Source organism: Elephantulus edwardii, unplaced genomic scaffold (assembly GCF_000299155.1).
Source record: "Elephantulus edwardii isolate Elephantulus edwardi_28Jun2011 unplaced genomic scaffold, EleEdw1.0 scaffold00121, whole genome shotgun sequence".
Classification (NCBI taxonomy): Eukaryota; Metazoa; Chordata; class Mammalia; order Macroscelidea; family Macroscelididae; genus Elephantulus; species Elephantulus edwardii.
In genome coordinates, this window is record NW_006399871.1 from 1,803,839 (window position 1) to 1,820,038 (window position 16,200).

The window sequence follows — 16,200 nt, forward strand, 5'->3', positions numbered from 1 at the left end:
GCCTCTCTTCCTATACTCCCTATGGTGACAACACAGGGAAGCAAAATGTTAACTGCAAGTATCCTGTGCCACTACTGCTTTTTTTTAAAGTAGAAATATTTGGTTCTTTTTAATCAGCTATTGATGGTATAATACAATTAATTTCAGTGACACCTAATTTAAACACTTAAGATAGTTCAATGAAGGATAATCTACTCCGTGGTGTCAGAAAACATTGTAGGTATAGAGTCATCCCTACCACTCTCTCCACAAACAGCTCAGCAACTCCTCCTCCAGGAAAACCTGCGGCTCACCTCCTTTGGAAAGTCTTTCTTCGCCATTTTCTCCCCAAGCCTTTCACCAGGAAGGCACTCCTTCCTATTTTCCTCTTTATTCTGCATGCCACCCTTTCCAGGTTATGTGCAGTTTATTTGCTTACTAGTCTAAGTACCAACACTTGTTCACCTAAGACACCTGGCACTGATAGTGGTGAATACTTTCCTGGTGTATACCAATCATTTCCTACTACCATTTAAAAGAGGGAAGCAACAATGATTTTCTTTCAATTTAACAAATAAAAAGTTAAAATGTAACAACTTTTTTTAAAGCAGAAGTGTTGCTAAGGAAAATGCCAAATATTAAAACAAGCACTCATCCAGCTCTCAGTTTCTCCTCTTTTAATAATATATTATTTATGTAATACAAAAATTCTTCAAGGGAGCTCTGGTGGCCTAGTAGCAAGAAGCTGCACGGCAATTCCAGAGGTGCACGGTTCAAATCCACCAGATGCTCTCCTGGAGGAGAAGGGGCACTCTCCTCCTGTACCAGTCAGATCCGATTTGATGGTACATGCACAAAAAATAATAAAATAAAAGAAATATTAAAAAGTTCTTCAAATGCCACACTGTTTAACAGACAAGTCCACTAAAAGCAAACAGTTCTGCTTTTCCATTCAAGCTTGATGCAGAAAGGATTATGATAAACATAAGGCTCTACAACTGCTTTGGAAGGTGACCCTATCAGTCTCTTCCCTTATGGAGCAAAGAAAAAGAAAATCAAAGACACATGGAAACAATTAGGCCACAGTACTAGTGGAACTCTCAAACTTCAAACTCCATAACCTTGAGACTAGAAGAAATAAGATGGTGCCAAGCTACCATTGCTGAACACTCTGAAGGGGATCACAATGGAAGGACTGGACACAGTGGGACACATTAGGGAAGAAAACTCAAAATCCTAAAAATGGCCAGGCTCACCAATCTGAAAGAGCAGTCAAGCCCCCAAAACTATGGTCCTCAGTCACCCTTTGAGGCTGGAACAGAACTCACCTCCGTGGTTCAACCTTCAGCTAAACAACAGCCAGGCCAACAAGGGTAAAAATAATACCTGGGGAAAACTCAGTCTTTAGAACTATCAACCATACATGATCAAACAGGTAGCTTCTGTCCAGGGATAAAACTCATAAGGCAGGATAAACATAAGGACGAACAGAACGAAGAATCACAGGAAGGAAATGGATACAGGGCTGTTACAACGCGAAGACTCTAACAGCCATAAAATAAAATGTGTATGAATGCTTGAACAGAAAACCAATCTGCTCTATGAACTTACACTCAAATCACAATAAAAAAGTTTAACAAGTAAGAACTTGATGCTCTAATCTGCTGTGACTACCTGCCCAGCCTCAGGTCACCTAACAATTTGCCTCCTCATTTCATGCTCGATCAGCGGGAAACTGCAGAGCTTGACAGGAACATAAAAGTAAGAACAAACTCAAGGCGACATTAAAATGCCTGTATTTCATCACATTTTTATATGGGGAAAAAAATGACTACCCCATCTACTCTACAGTTCTGACATAATAACCACATTGTACATAGTTTTGGAATCTTTATACCAAAGAGCTCAGATGGTGTAATGCATAATATATTGATTGAGCTGCTAACTGTTGCCAATTTGAATCCCCCAGCTGTTCCACAGGGGAAAGGCAGGGAGTTTCCCCTTATAAAGATTTACAGCCTCAGATACATAATGTAGAGCTGCCATGAGTCTGGACCAACTTGACAGCAGAGGGTTTGTTGTTTATATAAAGACAGGAGTCCCTGGGTGGTGCAAACAGTTAAGTGCTCAACTACTAGCTGAACTCTGCTTCTGTCAGGTGGCCCTGTGACCCACGATATTGTACCATGAGTTGGAATCAATTTTAATAGCACCTAGCAACAACAGACAGAAGAAAGCTCTTTTGTATGTTCCTTTGTAGTTTTCCCTTTCAAAATCCTGATGGCCTTAGCGTTTTGGCTAGCAAACTAATTTAGTGACAAGTTTATGTAGTTTTTATTTTCTTTTTTTAAGTCTATGTAGTTTAGAGACAAGTGCTTATAGATTTCCCTCCCCCCTTGTTGTGTACCATCAAATCAGATCCGACTAGCACAAGATATCATCCCTCGTTTAGCAGAGCATCTGGTGGATTCGAACTGCATGCCTTTAGGATTGCAGTGCAGCTTCTTACCACTAGGCCACCAGAGCTCCCCTACCTACAGGTTTTGAATGTTGCTTTCTCACTGTTAAGTCTATAAACCTTTATAAAGAAAAAAAATATATATATAAAGAAGATCAATCTTGGTGTTTAATGAATAAATGAATGAATGGTGTGCAATATATGAATGAAAATCCAACTTATCTCTAAACTTTTATAAAAATCACAATTTATCAGTTCGAATCCACCAGATAGATGCTCTGCTGGAGAAGGAGGAACAATCTCCTCCTGTATCAGTCAGATCTGATTTGACGGTACACACAAAAATAATGAAATAAAATAAATTTTTAAAAAAAAGGGAAAAAATCACAATTTTTAAAAAAAGTCATGGTGTTTTTTGGCCATTCTTTTAACATTGTTCATTAATTTTTCAACTACAACGAACCTATCTTAGAAATCAGACTTGGTGAGCTCTGGTGGCCTAGTGGCAAGACACTGCACTGCAATCCCAGAGGTGTGCGGTTCAAATCCACCAGATGCTTTGCTGGAAAAGGAGGAACAATCTCCTCCTGTACCAGCCAAATCTGATTTGACGGCACGCACGCACACACACACACACACACACACACACACACAATTTTTTAAAAAAAGAAAGAAATCAGAGTTAAACTTTGCATTAGGTAGAATCTGCTTATATATTATAATCTAAAAAAAATTAGCCTGAGTGTAGTGGGAAAAGGCAAGGAGGGAAAATGTGCAACAAGAAATGAAAATCCAACCTTTCTGTAAACTTTCATGAAAATCACAATTTAGAGAAATAATTTTAAAAATTAGCCTAAATCAGGATAAAGATAAAACATTATAGCTCTTCAGACATTTATCTGTTCACAGAGATACATATTGTATACATATCCACACAGATCCACACAATTTCTAAGCCATGAATTTTACTAGCATAAATTATCACACATTATCCCAAAATCTGTGACACTTCCTCGTCGCCAGACCAAACATGCATTAAACACCTTGAGCAACATAATATGAGCACAAACCTTCTTCTTTAGAGTAAAGCTGCTCTTCTGGCTCAGAGACCCTGCCTCTCAAAGACCCTCCTTCATAAAGGGCAGCAGCAAGAGAGCTGTTTAGGAGGATGGTGTAGGAATCTAGGGCTGCTCTGTACTCACACCACTCACTCTTACCAAAAGACCTCGTTGCATCGATTGCACTGTACTCGGCGAGCTCTGGGCTCCTGTACACGGATGACCATGGGGCAGTCTGCACCAGGGCATAACTGAAGCTGGTAATGACTCTGTGAACACACCAAAGGGAAATAATGAGGACATCTACTCTTCACTGCTTCCACATTAGGCTCCCTGGAATAATATACATACAGTTCTAGTTAATGACAGATCAAGGAGTATGGGAATTCAGAAAAGATGTCATCAAGATCAGACAGCCAAATTTAACAAGAATTTGTGAATAATTAGCCTCAAACTAAGTAGCAACTCACTAAAACTCTGATAAACTAAGATTAGGTTCTAAAATGGGATAACTGTGTATTATCTGTGATGACAGTACATATGGACCAGGTTGGAAAAGAACAGATCCCATTCAAGTGTGCACAAGACAACTGTGGGGGGTTCAATAGATTTTAGGAATCAACCAAAAGCAGCAAATGGGATAAATAACAAGGTTTTGTTTGCCCTGTAGCTTGTGCACAAAAAGACACAGACCAGTAATCAATCTATAAGCTTAGGTATAAAAGAAAAATGACAACAATGTAATATGAAAACAACCAGTTTAAACAGGTAGAACAAGACTGGAAGGACTCTAAAACTAACCATGCTAGGATCGTTAGTAAGTTTTCAAATTGCTCAAGAAGCAATAGCACTTGCTGAATCATATAGTGAACAAAATTAGGCACCAATACCTGACTGTATATCCTTGATATTAATACCTTATTTAACTGTGGAAATGCCTGTCCAATACATAGAAGAGGCTTAGAGATCAGGCAGGACACTGGGATTTAGACTTTCTGACTCAGGGGCCCGTGTTTTTCACTAAATGTGAGCTCTTTTCTCAAATGATTACATATAACCGCAGCAATTCTGATAAAAGGAAGATACAAGGAGTCAACACATCAGGTCATACCTCCACATAGTCCCTGAAGAGGTAGCGTCTGTATTTATCTCTTAGTTCTTCATTAGGCAGCAATGGAAACACAAAGTCCTCTGGTGTTCGGAGTGGACAATCCTGAGCCATACAAGAGACCCCTATTGAATAAAGATAACCTAATGACCAACCATATTGCAGGAGATAATTCTTAACAACAATCAACAAGTAAAATTCTAGTTCTTTATATTGTTTAACCCAATAGAAATTATTCAAAGAGAGGGAAATGAACATATGTGCAAAGTGCTGCAACTTAAAACATGACCTCAAATTTCATATATATCACTAACAGCACTGCAAAAAATCCTATACGGTTCTTGACTAGCAATAGTTTTGTGATGTTTAATAGTATGTGCAACTGATCATCACCAACACTGAGTTTTTACAGATACCAATTTATGTGATGTTCATTTGGTTTCAATGGCATCAAGTTACAATGTTAATAAATGTTCCTGTAATTATCAAATTTGAATTATGCTGTTACCTAAATGACAACAAAAAGTATTTCTCATCTACAGCTGCCACTCAGGGATCAACACAGGGTAGGCAGCTTAAGGGAACAGTTTTCTGAAAAAATCTAAAGAATGTAGTTTGTGCTCAAACTAACATAAGTGCCCAACAATATCCTTATGGTTCTTATTTTGCTGAGGACAGTGGAAAACTTTGCCAATATTCAAACTGGTATATTTCAGAACCACAATCAGGGTCAGAATAAAACACTCAGTTTAAGTTAGTACTTGAAAAGGCATAGTAGACGATAAATACTTCAGCAAAGTCTGTAGCAGACTCACCCACGCCCACGCCGTCCTTGACAAGTACTGAACAGTGCTGTTCCCAGCAGCTGCGGCAAAACTGGTGCTGACAAGCCAGAGAGAGTAGGTTTTCCTTCCGCACAAACTGCATACACACTGCGCAGTGGTGAGGGGGATGGGCTGCAGGGACCTGAGGAGAGGCACAGCCACATGAGCCAGCAGGTCGCAGGCCACAGGTTTGCCTCAAGTAGCTAGAAACATGGGAAGGGATCCTAACCCTGCAACAAATGCCAGAGCTCAATGGCCTTGTGTAGATTTTGTAAATTCCAAAAGCACTGAGCAGAGGGTATACCAGGAAGGCCACCTGAAGGCAGTGACATGTGAGTAGGGCTTGAAAAATCACTATGATTCAGAAAAGCAGAAAGGTGGCAGAAAAATGAAAATTAGTGTACACTAGTTTATGAAGCCACCCTGAAAAGGTCAGAATTCCCAAATTACCAGTGTCCTTAGAGGTCATTCAAGGAGCCCTTTGTGGCACAGTGGTTAGCATGCTAAATTAAAGACTAGATGAACTTCACCAGTCACTCCACAAGAGAAAAGAAACTGCAATCCACTTTCATAAGAATTATAGCCTTGGAAACCTTCTGAGGCAAATCTGCTCTGTCCTGAAGGGTCACTATCAGTCAGAATTGACTTAAGGTCAAAAATTTTTTCTTTAAAAGAAAAAAGAATGAGGTCACTTAGACCAGGTTTTATTCTTTAGAGGTTATTTGTAGAATGCCACACTCAGTATATTAAAGATTAATACCTGAAAAAGCACAACAAACAATCACATTTTTAGAGGCCATATCTACAGAGGTTCTAGCAGTCCACATTGCAGTTGTCAAGGACAGTGGTTTCTCCATGTAGGTAAACTAAAATTAAAAAAATTAAGTTTTACCTAGTTACAATTTAACATAATGAAAAAATATCAGACATTTCATTCAGCAGGTGACAGAACACTTCTATGAGTAAGGAAACTCTTCTAGAGAAATGTGGTCAAATTCCAGAATCCATGACTTGGTACACAAAATGGCAAAAGATGTCGGGGACCACAGCCAAAACCACAAACCAACGGAAAAATCCACTGTAAGTTTACATTAGGTTTTTGTTAGCACACTGGGAATAAAATCCCCCACTAATTTGAGGAAAAGCACTGTATTCTCCGGTTTATCCATGATGCTTTTGGAAACTCTTTTCCTAAGAGACTGCAGAAGTTATGTGGTAATCTCTGACCTCGATTTTCCCTTCTAAAAATTTCAATATGGTCTTCATTCATTAAAAAAATGTCTGGTGGGCTCCTAGATGCACAGGGAATTGCTGTGCATTAAATAATTCCCGCTCTTAGAGCGCAAAAGCGCTAAAGAGATGAGAGAGAAAGCACAAGATACATATGAAGATTTAAAGATAAAACCAGAGGAGTTGCAAAGGTAGTGATCACAGGAGAAAGGTTTTGAAAAGGAGGTAGCTTTGGGTTTGAACCTTTGTAGGCAAGTTTTATTCCCACAAGTAAAGATGGAAATAAGGCCTGCAACATTCCAGGATATGAAAGGTATAAGCAGAGTCAAAGAGTAGGTACAGGACAACACGTCTCCCAGCTGAAATAACAGTACAGGTGAGGTATAATGCAGGTAAGAAAGTGAGACTGTAGAGGGCACAAGCGCAGGCAATGACATACTCCCATCTACAAGGAAACTTTCCAAACTATATCAGAAAAAGAAGATTATAGCTTATACTGGGACAAACAGCAAGAGTCAGGTCCAGTGGGAAGCCTCACTAAAACTGGAGACACTCACATGTTTTGATGGATTAGGCTGAACGCGAGCCTCAACGAGCAGCTGAGCAGAATTGGACTTGTATCTAACAAAAAGCAGAAATAAAGGGAATCAGAAACTGAAGATAAAAATTTTTTTATCTCTCAACAAAAACAGGATAGACAAACGTGCAGTGGTTCCACTGAAAGGCCTCTGTCTCCAATTATCTCCTCAAAAACCCAAGCTTCCTTGTACCTTAATACAAATTCCTTATTCACTTTCAGTTCTCAGTTCATATCAGACAATGAATAACTACGTTTAAGGGAATGAACTGTTAAGATAAATACTTTAACAGGGAATAATAGATCTACTTTAAATCTCTTTCTGGAAACACAGGCGAGTATGACTTCATTTAAATCAGAAGACACTGTAAAGTGAAAAGCCAAGCCATAAACTAGAAAGTATTTCAATACATATATAACTGACAAAGTATTAGTTCTCAGAATAAATCAGAACTCCTAAAAATCAATTTGAAAAGATAAAATCATTAAAAGTATGCAAAATCATACAACTTGAATGTAATAAATGCCACTGAATTATTCATTGTAGGAATTGGTACATGTTCTGATATATATTCTCTACAACAAAAAGTAATTTTTTTAAATGGGCATGGTAAGTATTTCACAAAGAAGGAAACAGAAGTAGTCATTAAATATATGAAAAGATGTTCAACCTCCTTAATAATCAAGGTCGGAAGGGATTAAAAAAAATAATCAAGGTCACTGAAATGAAAAACAATCTGATAACACTTTATACTCACCAGCTTGCAAATTTTAAATCTGAAAATATTACAAACATTCATACTAACTGGTGGGAGTGTTAAGCAGTATAATCATTCTGTAAAACAATCTGGCATTATCTAATAAAGCTGAAGATGCATGTAACCTATAGCTCAGCAATGTATTTCCTATATTTGATGTTAGAAAATTAGGAGTTTGTGATGTAGTGGATCTACTGCTATGGCTTTCTGTTGCTTAAAATGGGCCACTGTTTAGATAACTGCCTCAACTCTGACCTGCAAACACGTTAACCTGACTCAGATCTGTCTGATGCATCTGTGTATATCTTTAAGCTGTGTGAGCCTGAGATGGGGAACTAAATAGAAGAAATGCTTCCTCAGCAGGAGAGGCCATCCAAATGGCTGTAGTAGAGTGACTTGTTGATTTAGCCCAAGTTTGCTAGAGCAGAGTTGTCTAGATTGAGAAGCCCAGTGATATTTGGTCTGATTTGGGACTAAAGCTAGTTTAATTGGATGTACCTGACTTAGGACTACTATTCCACGAAACCAGAGCCAAAGGCCTTCACTCAAACTTGCTGGAAGACTGAGGAAATTGTATAGTTATTAAACAGTTATCTGTATATTGTTGCCAACCTGTAAAGCCTGTTAGTATTCTCTGGACTGAAGAGCTGTATGGTTACTGATTATATAACGTTACTTGTTGCTATCTTGAGCTGTGGCCTGTTGAGTTCCCTAATAAACCTCACAGCCTGAGTATGGTTCTACAAAGTCTGTGTGGTCAGTGAAATGAATTTTGGACCCAGATACTAGTAACACTGGTGTCTGAATTGGTGAAAAGTGGATGCAGGACACTGGGAGACCATGCCTGACCTTGTAGCTATCAGTTAGGTACTGTGGATGTTGTTGATGGGGACAGTTCCCCTTTCTGGAGTTAATAGAGGTCAGATTCTGCTTTCTTCACATTGTTTTTGCCCTTATAGAAGATTTCTACAAAAGTTATCAAAGCTGCATTATTTTAATAGCAAAAATAGAAAAACACCACAAATGTCCTTTGACAGGAAGATGGCATAGAAGTAGTCAATGATGCTAATTAAAAAATCTATAAAAAAGAAATCTCAAAAATACACAGCTATGATACCATGCTCTCCAAATTCTAAAAGCATGCAAAACTAAAAGCAATCTAAGACTACAAATAATACTGAGTTATCAATACATTAAAACAAAAACGAAAATTCTCATGTGGCATTGAAAGCACTTTATAAAGCCAAGGTGATATCAGGACTAAGGTACCAGGAGTCATAGTACAGAAGAATTATTATCTCCTTTATGTGACTTCTATACTCTACCTCAACAAAATATTTCCTTCAACTATTGACTCATTTTACTTCTAGTTCCTTCACTAGTATATATCCTTAGTATCTTCAGCAATCTACATTTCCTCAGTCCTTGAGGGTACCAAACGGAATAGTGAGAGATGCCCCATCACCAGAACCTACACAGTTCTAGAGTTTTTAGGTCAAAAACTCAAACTCATTGCCATCAAGTTAAAAATGACTCATAAATGGCCCTCCAGTGGGTTTTCTGAGGCTCGGTGTCACAGGCTGCCCACCTTTCTTCCACAAAGCAACTGGTATATTTTAACAGCCAACCTGTGGGTTAGCAGCCCAAGCTTCCTGCCTACTAGGCCACCAGAGCTCCCAAGCATTTTGGGTACCATTAAGAATTACATAGGCAGTGAATGTTCACCTCAAAGTCTATCTAAATATATTCAGTTCTTAAACAAAGAAAGTGACAGTGCAGTTTTTCCAATCAGAAATTCATTAGTCCCTTCCTAAATATGCTGACCTGCTCCAGCTCTCAACTGTGTCTGGCCTGAATAAGAAAAGGTGTGACTTTTTTGTATAAATAAAGACTCACAACAGCCTGAAAGGATAGATAAAAGTAGTGAGGTGAGACCAGTGGTTCTAATAAAGATTTTGTTTTCAGGGGTCATTTAACAATATCAAGTTGTTTTCTGGGTTTATTTTGGTATTGTCATTGACTGAAAGGGGTTTACTGTTGTTATTATTACCTGGCAGTACAAAAGCCAGGGATTTGTACAGAACAGTATCCATAACCAAGAATTACACAGTTCAAAAAATGTCAACAGCACAAAAACTGAGAAATTTTGGGCAAGAGCCATATGCTTCTGAGAGGAGTGTTGAAGTGTTGAGGGGTTCTTATGGGCTCTCCCTCCCTAAAGGCTACAAGTTGTTGCTGTTATGTACTATAGAGTTGGAATCAACTCATAGCTCACTCTCCAGGTTTACAGAGGCAATTAACTGCATGGGAGGAGACTGTCTTTCTCCTGAGGAGCAGCTGGTAGATTCAAAACTGCATGCCTTTGCGTGTGCAATGCAAGTCCTCACCACCAAGCCACCAGAGCTCCCTGAAAGAGGGAAACTTCTCATCTTGACAACTTCCAAGGGATTTAGATACTCTCAGGTCTGTGCCTCAAGTGGTCTGTTTCTACGAGATAGGAGGAGACACTTTAACAGCCTGTTTGCAGTAATGTTGGGGACAGTTTTTGAAGAAAAATATACAATAGGTGAAAATGGATTCTTCACCTGATGTATCCGAAAGAAGCTACTGAAGATGCTGTAAGAAGAGCAACTAACTAAATGTAACAATGGCAAAAAAGCAAAACTAACTTCACTATCCTAAAATAGGAGTTTGGAGAAAGTATGGAATTTTTTTTTTAATTTTTATTTTATTTTTAGTGTGTGTGTGTGTGTGTGTGTGTGTGTACCGTCAAATCAGATTTGACAGGTACAGGAGGAGATTGTTCCTCCTTCTCCAGCAAAGCATCTGGTGGATTTGAACTGCTCACTTCTCAGATTACAGTGCAGCTTCTTGCCACTAGGCCACCAGAGCTCACTAGTAAGGAATATTTTTGTGATGCAATATTGTGCCAGCATTAAAGCTAGTGTAGGAGAATATGCTAAAGACATAATCACAATATACTGCATTAAGGGGAGTATATGATAATTTCAAAAACATAAATTATTTGTTGTAAAGATATACTCCAAAGTGGAAAAATAAATAACTCCTGATGAGTGGGCAAAGAAAGCTAAGGGTGACATCATTTCCCCACCCCAAAACATCTTACCTGTCCAGTATTTCCGCAACTTGCCAGTGGAAATTAACTAATATGAGTTTAGCAACTGAATGGGATACCTAGAAGGAAAAAAAAAGTCAAATTATAACTACAGTTCCTTTCAGGATGCTTAATTTTTTTTTTAATGGAAATAAAGTTTATTAAGGGACAGAAATGGTTCAGGCCTGGGAAATGTTCATTGCCAGAGAGTAGAACGGCAGCTCTCAGAGTGTTCCACACTTCAAGAAAATTCATTTTATTTGATGCATAAAGAAAACTACCAGTCCAGAGCAGATAGTAACTCAATAATGTCAATGTAAATAACAAAGGTAGTGGCTCCCTACTATGAGAAGAGAACTCTACAGGAAGTCACTTTAGGGAGTGTATCTCTTCGTAGGCCTATTACTTGTAGAAAACATCCAGGATTGGACTTTGTACACAACCTCCGCAAAACAAAACCATCCTGTTTAAAAATTCTGAGTTTTCATCAGTAAATGAGTCTGAAAGCTTCTGGACAATCTTCCTAGCCCCTAATTTCTGTTTGGAAACATTTAAAGAAAATTGGTGATAGGTATCAAAGAGTTTCAAAAGGTACTCTGAACTAGCAATTCCATAAAAGCTCCCCCTAAGGAAATGTAAGCAGAAATGTGCACCATATTGTTGTTACTATTAATAGCAAAAATAAATAAGATAGAAATAACCTAAATTTTAACAAGATAAATATGTGACAGATTCATGCAACTGACTACTATTATGCAGTCCCTGAAGAGACAGACTACTGAAGTACATTTAGTGACAGAGAGAGAAATTCACGGTTTAATTTTAAATTAAAGAAGCAAGTTGTAACACAGCATGTATGAGAGTTCATATTATGGCCATAGGATTTTGTTAATAGGTGAAACAAAGGCGGTTTTAAAACAAAATATTCTAAGTGACAAGAATGAGGAATGTTCAGAAGAGGACTAAGATGTGCCTGAAGGACTGGATCAGGCATTCTGGAAAGAACATTGGGCAAGATGAAAGTACGCTGAATCAGAGAGGTAAGGGGAAAGTTTCAGGCCTACACAAACATGAAAACTGTGGTAGTAGACTCATTGGCGCTAGTATTTAAAATGAGCTACCGGTAGGGTAGTGCAAGCCTGGCCCAAAGTCAAGAACTACTTAAGGGGGAAGACACACAAGGCACCATATGTGATCTGTCTCTCCTTTGCTGAGTTCAAGTCACTCCTGGGAAAACACATGCACACTCCTTACTAAACAAGGACATAGCCTAGTGTACAACCAGTGAGTGTCTCGAAGGTGTAACTGGAAAAAACCAACAACTTGATAGGATATTCACTGGAGAAGGGTGTGGGGGTCCCAACTTCCCTTCCATATAAGTTAAGAGGCATTTAATCCATGCATATTGCCACAGTATTTTGTTGTTGAGGCTCACAGAGTTCAGAAGGGCCATAACAAAACTAATCATTCCTAATAGACCCATACCATATGATGAAAATGAACACAATTGTTTAGGATTCAGTAACTATATCCTTGCTTGCAGAAAGTGAAGATGATTTTATTATTTGCTGCAGAAGATGAAAGAGTATACCCTTCAATACTGTTTCTATCTCAACATCTAGAAAACAAAAATCTTCACCAAGGGACCAGTGATAGATGGAAAAAGACTTAAGTTACCAACAATTTAATTTTATTAGGATCCACAATCAACACTGATCATTAACAGTAGTAAAAAAAATAAATAAATCAAAAGATGTGTTGCAATGGGAAAATTTGCTATCAAAAACCTCTCTACAAAGTGCTAAGGAACAAAGATGTTAAAGATCAATGTGTGATGCACACGGACATTAAAAGTGGAACAATACAGAGAAGATTAGCATGGCCCTTGCGCAAGGATGACATGCAAATTCGTGAAACGTTCATATTTAAAAATAAAGATTGATCCAAGCCATGAGATTTTATTTTTAACTTGCTTCCTATGCATCTGAAAGGTGGACTATGAGTAAGGGTTACAAAAGAACTGAAGCCTTCCTTTGAAATGTAGTGTTGGCAAAGAGTACTGATTATCCCATGGACTGCCAAAAGAACAAGCAAAGGGGGGGGGATATATATGCGACTAGGCTGCTCCTTAGAGGCAAGGATAGTAAAACTTTGTCTCATGTACTTTGTCAAAGAGGGCCAGTTCCAATCATGCTGGGGAAAGTGGAAGCAGAGAAAGAGAGGAAGAATTTCAATATGAAGTACTGTCTTAGTGATTATAACAACAGGGTTAAGCATATCAGAAATCATTAGGATGGTGCAAGATAGAGCAAGGTTCAGAACTGCTATTCAGAATTGCTTTGAGTTGTGGTTAATCCAACAACCACAATGATTAAGGTTTGGATGTCTTTCACTGGAACCTTCCTCTACCTCTTACTGAGTAGACCCACACATACTTTCTGCCTAGCTTTTAAATATCTTACCATGCACTGGCCACCAAATTAAAACCAAATCCAATGCCATGGAGTTGAATATGACTCATAATGATGCTTTGGAAGAGAAGAGAGCTGTTCTACTGGGTTTCCAAGGTTATAATTTTAACAAAGTACAAAGCAGCTGATCTTTCAGTTAGTTAGTAGCTGAACCACTTTAACCACTTTGCACCAGGTTTCCCTCACTAGCTACCAGATTTTCACAACGGTACCAAGTACAGTAGTTGTGCAGAAGATGACTTTTAAGGTAAGGACACAAGTTGATCACTAAATACATGCTGATCATTAAAAGACATTACATATACAGAGAGTTATGGTGGCCTAGTGGCAAGAAGCTGTACTGTAATTCCAAAGCCACACGGTTCAAGGCCAGTGTGTGTGTGTGTGTGTGTGTGTGTGTGAGAGAGAGAGAGAGAGAGAGAGAGACACAGAGAGACAGAGAGAGAGCGCGCGAGAATTCAGCACGTTGCCGCACACTTTTTAAATTGATGACGGTGCTTAGAAACACATTTGCCGTCATTTGTGGCAATGTGTTAAAGACAAAAACCTGTTTCAGAATGCAAACAGGTATGTTCTCTCAGCAAAGAATTACATAAGTAATCACATCTTTAAAATTTCATTCTTACAGAGTTGCATAATATATTTGAATCAACACTTCCATAACTTGGGGAGAATCCTCTACTCTTTATTATCCTGCTGAAGAGAAAATCTTTCTGCTGAATCCAGAAGAACACGTTAGATTTTTTTTGATCAAGGAACTAACAACCTACCCATTGACTTATTTTTTAAAAAGTTCAAAACCAGGAAAATGAGTTCCAGGTAATAATCACTTGAGATAAACCTGAAGTTTTATTAGACAGATCAACATGCAATAGGAAGGTTAAAGAGTATATTTATGAATCCTTTTCCTATTTCTAGAAACAGTAACTGAAGAAAAAACTAGACATTAAAACCCAGGGAACATGTGCAAGAACTAAGATTATCTAGGTGATTACTCATGGACAAGGACAAAGTAGGGTCAGTACACTTGGGAATATCACTATCTAAACAGCAAACCAAAGCTGTTAGAATAAAACTCTGACAGATACATGTGTAACATAGAGGGATATTAACACAGACCAAATTTAAACAAGGAATCACAATAGTAGATATGTTTTCTTACATTAAAACAACAAATAACCGAATATGTGAAACACATCTTAAAGAATTTTACAAAGTTTAATGGATCTAACTGCCAAAATAAAAAAGAAAAATATCCATGGGTTATTTCTGACTTCAATTCTGCTTGGTTCATGATTTGATAAGATGTTGCTTTCAAATGCTGAATTTCAATTTATGTAGAATTGTTGAGAATGGATACAATGAAGTATTTTATACATCTATCAGGGAATACAAATTCTCTTTTTGCCAAATTCAATTAACATTTTTCGTGCTTTGTCTTGCTGACAGAACCTGACAGTTCTCTTCTGCCTCTGTGAAAGATTTCTCACAGCACCTTCTCAGATATACCAATACCCTCACAAATCCACTGCTTTCAAGTCGATTTGCTTCCCAGTGATCCAACAAGACAGAAGAGAACAGCCCAATAGAGTTTCCAAGGTTGTAATCTTTACAGAAGCAGACTGTCACATCATTTTCCTGTGAAGTGGCTAGTGAGTTCAAACCCCTCGTTTGTGGCTAGAAACCAAGCACTTAACCACTATTAACTAGCAGGGCTACTTGAGTACAGCTTCAGAGGTAAAAGAAAGACTATCACTGTAAATCTTAGAGATAAAAGAAAACAGATTATAAATAATCCAGTAAATCTGATTATCTCAGATGACATCAACAAAATTCTTTTAAAAACCGCTAAGAAAAACTGAATAGCTCTACACTTATTTCAAAAATCTACTGCCATCAAGTAATTTTTGATCCTATGAACAGAGTAGAAATGCTCCCTATGTTTTCCAAAGCTGTGAATCTTTATGGAAGCAGATTTGCCTCAACTGTCTAGGAGAGCAGCTGGTGGGCTTAAACTACCTTTCTGATTAGCCGCTTAGAGCTTACCTACCAAGTCATCAGCTACAGAGACATTCAATTTACAGTCCAGAACTCTCCAAAATAATCTCTACTTTACCTCTGACATTTTATTCTGTTGTTCCATGTTCTTGATTTCTAAAAAGAAAACTATATGGCAGCAGCCAAGATTGACAAGAAGTGGGCTGACAGTAACTTTAACCATTTAAGCACAGCAGAGATTGTGAAGATGGCACAGGATCAGGCAGGGTTATCCTTCTGTTTACAGAGAGTCACTATGAGTCAGAGCCCAATTGATGGCACCTAACAACAGGTGTTCTGATGTTGTTCTTTACAAAAATCATAGCCCTGTCAATATATATAATCTCACATCATCAAAGAATGGATAAAGACCCTAGTACACAAATAACTAAAAATGAAGAAATTCAGAACTTGACTATCACAGAAGAAACAGCCACTCCAATGCTGTCACAGCAATTTTTAACAATATGGAGTTTATAAAAGAGTAATATGACTGTTTCTTGAACTTCAGGAGAAACCACATCAGAATATTAGCAAAAAAAAGTATTGGATGTTACTGGCACCCATGATATGGACACAGACCCA

General features: G+C 38.1%; 1 protein-coding gene across 1 annotated transcript in view; it reads right to left on the minus strand.

Moving 5' to 3' along the window:
* ARIH2 (ariadne RBR E3 ubiquitin protein ligase 2) overlaps positions 1-16,200 on the minus strand; it is a 62,614-nt gene that overhangs the window by 16,146 nt on the left and 30,268 nt on the right. Inside the window, exons 4-8 of the mRNA XM_006892927.1 lie at positions 11,120-11,187; positions 7,215-7,278; positions 5,419-5,569; positions 4,607-4,728; positions 3,655-3,764 (exon numbers count right to left, since the gene is read on the minus strand). Coding sequence (XP_006892989.1) covers positions 3,655-3,764; positions 4,607-4,728; positions 5,419-5,569; positions 7,215-7,278; positions 11,120-11,187 — 515 coding nt within the window. The remainder of the gene's footprint in view (positions 1-3,654; positions 3,765-4,606; positions 4,729-5,418; positions 5,570-7,214; positions 7,279-11,119; positions 11,188-16,200) is intronic.